Source organism: Convolutriloba macropyga, chromosome 13, assembly GCF_964194025.1.
Source record: "Convolutriloba macropyga chromosome 13, txConMacr16.3, whole genome shotgun sequence".
Taxonomy (NCBI): Eukaryota; Metazoa; Xenacoelomorpha; order Acoela; family Convolutidae; genus Convolutriloba; species Convolutriloba macropyga.
In genome coordinates this window covers 35,628,057-35,638,295 of record NC_134480.1, presented here as the reverse complement: position 1 = coordinate 35,638,295, position 10,239 = coordinate 35,628,057, and the positions used below count along the sequence as shown (strand labels likewise).

The following is a 10,239-nucleotide window of genomic DNA, read 5'->3' as shown; positions in this document are numbered from 1 at the left end:
ATCTTTATTTCAATCTAGGATTTTGATCATATTATTCTAAACATTGAACGGTTAAAAAAAAAGTTTCTTTTTCCCAAATGAGATAGGAGAGTATAAACTTTAAGTAAATCACCATCAGTTTCAAGTAACATTAAAAAAATTGAGATCTCGGTAATGCAGTTGAATGGCCATCACTCAAAGTACCATTTTCACCAGCTTGTCCCCGATATGTCGATTGTCAAATCACAAAGAGAAAATAGTAAATCCATCGGAGTAGATTCGAAGAAAGTTTTTATCGTTATATGGCTTTCTAAATTTAAGTGAACAAAAGTGATTTCAGAAAAAAATGCCCATTGGGCATGATGCCCACTATATACCCAATATTAGTAAAAAAAAAAATACCCAAAATTATCTTAGACTGATTAGCATATTTCTACTTAAGAGAGTTAATTAATAACATAATTTTCATTTACAATCGTCACGGCTATGTCCCAGCGGCCCTGTGGGACTTGATGTGAAATTATATCACAACCGAACTTCAGGTCAAAATAACAGCAAAATTGTAATAATGGCTGCTTCCGATACCAACTGATATTTTATTTTGTAATCTGACTGTTGGACGTCAAAGATCAAAGTGAATGAATTTAGTTAGTGATATAGCGCAGTCTGCATTTTGGCACATTGTGTATATCTGCATTGGGTAAAATATGACCAAAATTTGATGATAATAATAAAAACAGGGAATCATTTCCGGTTTCCGTTTGTGCCCCACAACCCCCCGATAAATCATTATGAAAAATATGGCACTTGCGCCTGGGGCACAAATAAAATGCACCCACTAAGCTGGGGGGGGGGGGCACAAACGGAAAAGATCCAAAAAAGGAAACGTTTGTCATTATAAATAAAAGTGTATGTCATTAGCCGTGTATTTTTCAGAAAGGTGTATATTTCTGGTTTATTGTTTGTAAATCTAGTATACCAACAAATCTATTCAGAATGAAATTTATTACCCAATAGTTGAATTCAAAGATTCACAACTCATGATCAACTTTGTCATCCGGCGAGTATTTTCTCCTGTTTGCCTCGTTGTTACAGTAAATCACATCAAGTAACGAGTCACCGCCCGGCATTTGCATTATACAATCCCAGAATTTCTTGTCATCTTCGCGCCTCCTGGCAGTTAAACGTCTATAATGGGGACCTGCCCGTGTCTTGATCTCTTCTCTAACTGGACAATTTGATTGGTCGACACTTTGTAGCCTATCAACGTCGACCAATGACATTCTGCGTATTTTTGACTCCAATACTTCCACTTGTTTTGGGTTTGGAAATGGAGTATACGATAGAATCCAAACCAAATTGAGAACAAACGGTCCTGGTTAAAATGTCTCCTATGTCTTTGAACCACCGTATACAATTACACTTACGTTGAAAATATTAAATTTACTAATTTTTGGGCTGTTTTGACTTTTCATGCACCCCAAGCTGAGGTGCCAGACGGAAGTGCACTCTTATCAGATCGTCCCAGAGCAAAATGTCATGTGATCGGTCTAATCTGCGCTCAAAATGTGCTCGAAGTTGTCTCTGATCAGACCATTCCAACCGGAAGAGACCTCTGATCAGGCCAAAATTAGACCATTGTGTACATTTTTGTGCGATCCTTGCCCAGACCAATTGCAGACCATTGCAGTCCAGACGTTTGTGCACTCCAATTCATTTCTGCTGATCTGACTTTCCTGCGTTCTGAACCACCTCTGATCAGACAACCAGACCACAATGGCCTCTGATGTGACTCAAATCAGACCATTCTCCAATAATACTCGTGCGATTGGACCGACTTCCAGACTCTCTAATTTTGGACTGGAAACACGCCGCGGAGCGCTCCTTTTGTGTCTGATCAGACTTCACTTTTGTCTGGGACCTCAACCTGGGACAACAGCGACAATACTTCATCGCTGTTACCTATCATCAGATCATTTATTAATATTTTTAATAAAGAAAACTGAAATGTTTTTCTTTAAAAAACTGATGTTTTTATTCAACTTTGAAAACTAGTCATTAAAATGGTACACGAATCAGCAAGCAAGTGAAGTAAAGACAGACCAAATGGGGTGAATATTGATCAAAATCTGTGAACCAGTCAACTTAAATGCAACCCAATATCGAGTCTCATTGTTGAAACTTAAAATTGAAATAAACGGTTGATGAATGAACACCTTGGAAAGAAAAAGGAAACATTTTGACCTGAATTTTCACAAAAATACAAAACGCAGAACTTGTCATCCAGGTGAAGTACGTAGAAATTCGATGATGATGAAGATCCTTTTGAAAATGATTTGAGGTTGAGGCTAAACACCCCGTTGTTTGGTTGCTTTCTTCCTGTCGTTGGGGTGGCTTCTATTATTTTGGAAGCAAATTCATTCCCGGCCATTCCACTCATGTTCATAATCAGTGTGTAATCTCCTAAAAAAAGACTTATGAGTTTAGTTCTTAATTTTTCTAATTTTGCGGAACTCGGTTACTAATTTTCCTTCAAAATAGACTAGCTTTTGAATGTAACCCAATTCCGGAATGTTGATGTAAATCCCAGGTATTAACATTGCAAAATGGAATTAAGTTATAGCATCGGCCAAATTTGACCGGTTTAGTTTTTGCTTGACATTGCGGCGTAATCAGCACCCCGAGTCGAGGTCTTGGGTCTTTTCTACCGCTCGAAATCGGGTAGAGGATTGGACACATTTTCCCACTGGTAACCAAATGGTCAGAGATAAGAGTTGTAGTGTGGGCATTTGACAAATTCTACAGTTTTTAAGAACGGTGACCTTGACCCCAGACGCTACATGCTCACTGAGATGATGATAATGTTGAGTTGGGTTGTTGGGGGGGGGGGGGGGGGGCAGGGGTCATAAAGAGCAGTTTCAATTTGTAGATAAAACGTACTGAAACCACTTTGTTTGAAAATTTAGCTCACAATTTATTGTTTCTTTAATTTTTTAGAAAAAAGCTAAAAGCTAAAAAACAGTCAGAAAAGCACTAAAAGTTGTTCCAAATAATTGAAATAACAAAAATTTGGGACTCTTCATGTCTTACTTTCAAGTATAATAACGAACAGCAAACATCAAATATCCTTATAGTTTTCAAATGATACTGAGTGGTTTCAATAATATGGATTAACATGTAAATGTTTAACCTTTGGTTAGTTGTGAAATTCATGTTACATTTCAGAAAAAATTAGAAAAATGGAATGGTAGTAAAAGATGTTCATCTTAATGACACCCAATTACATAGATAAGAAAGTTTATAGATCTTTGTTACAGCAAAAGTACCCCCTTTTGTGCGATCATTCCAGAGAGACAGAATTTCTCAGGGGAGAACACAAATCAGGGATAAAATTGAACATCAGTTAAAATAAGGAGCAGTGACTGACTGCCTTATTCCTTAATTTTATTCAAACCTTTTTCATTATATTGGTAACACCCTAGTTCCGACTTTTCTGCCTTCATTTTTGTGACCTAAAGGACCTCTGCTCAAATGTTCATGTGTTAAATATTCGAACATTATGTGGGTCTATTTGTATAAAATTTTAAGTGTACAGGTAGATTCAGATTTGAAGGCCTGGGCCGTCTTCGTCTTCCTCTTTTCCCTGCATTGTTCAGCGGATGGTGTCTGCCCCTCACCAAAAAACAACACAGCAAGTAAGACTCTAAACAGTTTTGTATTCGCGCAAATGCTTGACCACTTTTATCCGTTAATGATTTTGCAAAACCTCAAGTTTTTTATTTAACTGTCCCGAGTTACCAAAAACGAGTTACGTAGAAAATCAGTCTACTTTCCTTCAGTTTTGGATTTCTTAAAAGCAATTGTGCTTTTTATAAAATTGAAAAACTAAATACAACCGCTGAGTCAAAAATGACAAGTAAATTACAACTCATATTCCTTATCAATCAATAAAACACTTAGAGTTTTCCCAGTTTTATCGAGTAAAAACAAAACTCAGTCAAAATTTGAAAGGCTGTTATTGTTACATCTACCTAGCTGTTGATATGGCGGCGTTGCTTTTGGTTAGTCTAACGTACATCTCCAGCTTCTTACGGCCTCAATTGGGAAAAATTGACAACTTGCCTGTACTTACCTAAACCTGCAGATCCGACAAAACTCCCACTTGAGTTTTCCGTTGGGAACTATCATAAAAAAGAAGAAAAGAAAATGGGAACTTGCCAAATATTTTGAGACTGGATGCACAGGGTGGAGATAAGGTTCAGTTCATCGGTCAACAAAGAAACCAGTTTTAGGTTTTTAGGGCGTACTTTTTTCCTAGTATAAATGAACAATGTTCCTAAATGTTGAAAAACTTAGGAAATAGCTTCTCATTGTTCTTGCTCTTTGAGAAACAGTTTGCGCTTGAGAAAACATCTTACAAAGAACTCCAAAAAACATAGGGTACATTAGAAACCGTCCTATATGACATTATTGTTAAATTGTTTTAAAAAATGATTTAGTTTCTTAAACGTCGCTGAATAGAACAAATTCAAGTGTATTTATCCTAAAGTTTTTTTCATTCTGATGGCCAAATAATTTTTGAGACAACTGATGTTCTGCCTCAAATTCGGCGTCGCACGTTCTATTTTAAAGTCAACTAAGGTCTGCTGTGATAGTTTCAAGTCAACTTCTTTAAGAACTTCGAGGTGGTTGTCAAAGTAAGACTTCGAATGGAAAGAATACCTGAACATTATCAATATAAATTGTTTTTCCTTTCAAAGCAGAATTGATTCTCTAAACAAACTTTTGTTCTTTCCAGATCATCATTGACCATGTTTTAGTGGTTTCAGTTCTTGTTATAGTCATTTGGCGTTCAATGGGCATTCCTCATTGTTCCATCCAGGGCCTTCCTAACATAAATAAATGATTTACCAGCAGCTTGTAAGCAATCTGTTGCTGTTATATTTGCTGAAGATACCAACAATAATACTTCAAAAAATGTGCAAATTTTGCAAGTGATATTAACCAAATTGGTAATTGGGAAAAACGGCCTAGTTTTAAATAAGGAAAAATTGTCTTTGGTGAATTATGGAAAAAAGGAATTACAACTGTCTAAGAAAATAAATTGGTAACAAGGAGGCTCGGTAATGTGCGATGGTACATAAGGTTCCGAACCCGCTCATCCACAATTTTGGCATAATTGTCTACCAAATGAAGAACAGATAGAAAAACACAAAAATTGCTTTTTTGGAAGTAATTTTCAAAAAAGTTGTGTATGAACAATAAGGTAGCCTCCAAAGGACATAACTCAGTGGAGTAACAATTGATGCTTTAGATTGCTGTGATATGCCAATATTAAGAAAGCGATTCAATACGAAAAGAAAAATCAAACAATAACAACAACAATTATTAATTACATCAAAAATTTTATGTCCGTTTTAAAAAACAAAATTTAATAACAAAGTAAACATACCGTCAGATCAATCTCAAACTAAACAAAATAAATAATAAATCGCCAGAAAAAATATGGTATCAGTCCAAAAAAAGGATTGGTAACAATTAGACAAAAAAAGAACAAAAACATTAAATTTAAAAAATTCGCTTGTTTTTATTAAACAATTGACTTCAAAGTATAGAAAACCATTAGAAATCAAGTAAAATATCCCAACATTTTACAATTGCCAATGCTTCCATAAAGGTACCTGTCTTATTCAATTTTTTGAGTGGCTAAAAACAACAACAAAAAAACAACAAACAAAAATTCAGTTGAAACTTGCCAGAAAACGCTGTCAAAACCGTCAAGCCATATTTTAGCCCTCAAAAAATATTCGATTGCGCCTTCTTCAAACACCAATAAAGTAGTGTGTAGCCATTCAATAGTGAGACTAGGTAACAAGTAGACAGAAAAGAGAACAGGACAAAAGTATGTAATACGTTTGATTTTTTTTCTAAACAAAATTACATCCAAAGTCATGAAAGACGCTAATTACAAAAAGAAATATTTAAATAGGGTCGTTTATTCATCCAAACGAAGGTTTTGAGACCTGAAATTATCCAGAATCTGTCTTGCTTCTAAAAAAATAACGTCAAATCTGACAAAAATTAATTTAATTTACTTTCTTGTGAAAAACCGGTGTCGAAGCCAGTAGGGTCATAAGGAATTCTTTAAAAAAACTAGATTTTGGGACACCAATCTTTTCTTGTTACCTTCCCTTGACATCCTTAATGCCATATTAGACCTGTAATTAACGAGATTAGGCAACAAAAAGAAAAATAAAAAGAACAGTATTTCGAAGTTAAAAATTTTTTAGTTTTAGTTTTGGAAAACGATTGTTTTCAAAGTCATGGAAGCCATCAGCTATCTACTAACGTCAGAATATCGAGTCGTCTATTTTTCCTTGAAAAACCAATGAAAACTATCACTATACAAGTAATTTGAAACGACTAAACCAAACAGTAAAAATGACAGTTAAAGACAAATTTAAAAAATTCTTTTAATTTCTTCAAGAAAGAAGTGTCAAGGCCGTTAAAACGATAATCTATATCTTTCAGGATTTCAATTTGTTCAATTTTGTCTTATTTGTATCGCTATTATTGTGATATGATAACTGTCAACAATGTTTTAATGTGACGAAACTAAGAAATGTGAAAAACTGGCAAATATCTAAAAACAAAAAAAATCTGAAAACTGGTAGTATCATAGCCAGAAAACAATCACTTCAGGCTAAAAACCTCAATGGAGACTATGTTTTAAATCGGTAGAATGAAAAAGCATTCTTTCTTTGCTCTTTGCTGACACTAAGCTATAAGTTGACTGATCGAATTAAGAAAAAATTAGAGAAAAATTCATTAAGCCATTATTTATTTGAAAATCAATTGTTTTTAACAGTCGAAACGACCATAAACTTTCAAGTAAAAATCTAAATGCAGTAACTTGGAGCTGCTTAGAAAATTATTTCGACCTATCACTCCTGAGCTTTGATTTGATAAGTTCTGTTCTTTATTAATAAGAAAAATGCCTTTTTTTTTAAAAAAAAAGACCGACTGATTACAATCCTTCTTCTAATGAATTTTTTTTGGATTGTAACAATTCAAGATTGGCCCAAAAGTAGCTGCGCTAATGCTTATTCTCCATTAGGAACAACTGATTTTTCGAATGCTGTAGATATGGATAATTTGTTAGTTGAAAACTCAAAAGTATATACTGCTTTTTTGATAATCAACGAGTAAAGTTAGCAAAAAACGGCAAAGTTTTAATTACAGAGCACTCTAAGCGGAATATGAAGTAGAAATAGCCTTAAACTGAGTATACAAAATTTGTTTTAGTGTTGTTTTGGGTGTACTGCCGGCATATTTAATCAAAGTGGACTAAAGTAGCTTGTTTCGTGCTGTTTTTGATGAGAAAGGCTGAATTTTGAAATATTTAGCCAGAATTTTTGACCAAAACAATTGAATCAAAATAGTCAATATTGCTTGTTTGTCTTTAAAAATAAAGTCAACGACACTATTCTTAAAAATTTTAAATATTAGCAAAATTGGCGAAAATTTAGGCAAAAATGTGAATAAAAACAATGTGAATTCACTCTACTTTTCTCAGAAATTTAAACCTCGATACCTCCCTGTAGAAAACGAATATTGAAAAAATCTTTTTTATTCCATATTCTACACTGGACGAGATTTCTAATGATACCGGTCTGAACTCTCTACGATGAATATATCGATCGGCGAAAATTGCCTGAACAAAAAAAAACCATTTGAGTATATAGTTCCTCCCCCCTCAAGAGGGGTCGGAACAAAGAGTTGTTACTTCACACAAATAATGGGGCACATACATTGGCCTTAAATTGTATTTCTAAGAACACATAAAATACACGAGAAATGATTTTTCAAAAATTACAGGCTTGGTTTACAAATCACACAAATGATTCATTAAGAAATATAATGTGTCGATAGTACCATGTTATTTGATATTTTTTTCTAAAAAAAATTTTTATATGGGAGTTTTTCATCTTCAATGTTTCCTTTCATGTTTGCTTCATCACTTCAAGAAAATCACCGGATTAGCTGTAAAGGAGTTTGAGTTTTTGCTCTTGGCAGGATAAATGTTATGTTGAATTTTTACTGCTGCTGGTAAACAAATTCAATTCAACTCATTTAAATCAGTGCGCTTATGTCCCCTGTCCTTGAAAAAAGGCATTTTCGACTCTGAAAATAATTTTATTTGATAAATTGACCTATGAAAATACCCCTTATTGGCCCACAAAACTAAATTTGTTACATACACTGACTCATGAAAAGACCCTATTGACTCACGAATAGATTTTGTGTTCTCAACTATGAAAAGAATGAGTGTGGCCAATGCCATCTATGAAAATACCGTTTATGGTCCCATAAAAAAGTTTGTATTGACTTTAGGTAGGTGCTCGACCGTGTAATTTGGGTCAATATCGTCTGCCTCCACTTGACTTTTTGGTTGTCTTCATAAAATTCAGATCTCGACTAGGGCTATGTCCAGACTTTTAGCAACGGTAGTCTAGGATTAAAATGACCTCTTTTGAGAAGTTATTGCAACAGCTGTTCAGACGTTTGTTCGTACTTGCGTCTGTGCAGAAGCAGCAGTTTTGATCAATGTCTCAGCGTTTGGATTGTATGGAAGATTGCTCATCCATCTCGGCGTACCTCGATTTGAGACCCACATACATGCCATTTACAAACACACACACACACACACACACACACACACACACACACACACACACACACACACACACACACACACACACCCACACAAACACACACACACACACACACACACACAAAACACGCTCCCACACACCAACATCACTTGAAAAAAAAAACGACTGTGCTCGACCTCAATTGGCTATGAAAAGATTTAAGCTCATATTTAACTAGGCTTAATGAAAGTCAATATTAACCCCTTCTCCTCCACACTTTTCGTATAAAAATGAATCGTCAACTAACCAGTCCACTTTTTCTTCATATTAATCTCGATGAAGTTGCATCGTTCAGGGTTCGTTCCTGCTGCTGTCAATTGTGACTTTTTGACCTCAAACCAACGACCATCTATGACGTCAGGTATAACGTAATCAGTGTGTACGTATGGCGGACAAACTCCTTTGTCGAGCTCCGACGAAACCACAGAAATGATAACCAATATAATAGCAAAAAGTAGCTGGTACATTGTGCTTCTTTAAAGGCAATTTTGAATCTGTTGAACTTGTTATTTTAATTAGCTAATATTTATGGCATAATATCAAACCTTCCGATGAAAATGTCATAGAGTTCTTTCGATTGTTGTTTAAACATATTCAATAAAGGTTGAATGATCAAATTTGACGCAATTTGTTCGAATTAGTAGGTCAAAAAATAATGCAAAGAGTATTGAACCCCAATTGATCAGTTAGTCTCAATCAGCACTCAAAAAAATATTTGATTTCCTGTTGAAAGTAGCCCCCGTGCAGCCGTACCAAAATCCATGCAAAATCTTTTTACAATCCTGCACACTATCTACACGGTACCTGAGCAAATCTGCAATTGCAGGTAATTTTACCTGAACTGTGCATGAACAATTTACCTGAAATTGCCCTGAACGGGGCAAATATTGGTTAAATTTATCTGCACAACTTACCTTAACTTTTCTGGTAATTTACTTTTACAGTGAATGTGTTGTAAAGGTTAAATTACCTGAGAAGTTAATGTAATTTGTGCAGGTAATTTTGCTGAGTCACGTTCTCTCTTTTCTATAGTTCAACTGTGTCCAATATCAGCAAATAAATGTTAATGGCAGAAGTGTTTTAAATTGAGTTCAATAATAAAAATGTGAGACATTATAAGCTTAATGTCTTTCTAGCTTGGCAAAAATTGTATAAACACTCTATTGAAAAAAAAATCGGTCTGAAGAATGAAATACAATATAAATTCTCGACGTGCAAAATTTTTGGTGGTTTTTGCTTGATGTTTATACATTAGAAACTAAAACGGATTTTGCAGGTAATTTACCTGAATAGTGGGCACGTAAGCATTTTGGCGAAAAATAATGCAAATAGATGTCAGCTGCAAATGACATTATCTGCCCACTGTTCAGGTGAATGTAGCCTGAAGCAGGTCTGGATCCCCGTACGTCTGATCAGCGATGAGTTAAATCTAGGTAATCTGATACCACTTCCAAGCTGATCTGATTGGAGCTGGCCGGGGTCGCGCACCTCAACTTGTGTAGGGTGTTTGTGTTAACGTTTCAAACTAAAATGAAGACAGGATTCT

General features: G+C 34.9%; 1 protein-coding gene across 1 annotated transcript; it reads right to left on the bottom strand.

Annotated features, from left to right (window-relative positions):
* Nucleotides 1–889: 889 nt before the first annotated feature.
* LOC142351772 (uncharacterized) lies at nucleotides 890–9,235 on the bottom strand. The gene is made up of 3 exons (XM_075403926.1): nucleotides 8,941–9,235; nucleotides 2,224–2,442; nucleotides 890–1,354 (listed from the first exon to the last, which is right to left on the bottom strand). Exons 1-3 carry the CDS (start codon nucleotides 9,158–9,160, stop codon nucleotides 1,011–1,013), a joined length of 783 nt encoding a protein of 260 aa, XP_075260041.1. The 5' UTR covers nucleotides 9,161–9,235; the 3' UTR covers nucleotides 890–1,010.
* Between the last annotated feature and the right edge of the window lie 1,004 nt (nucleotides 9,236–10,239).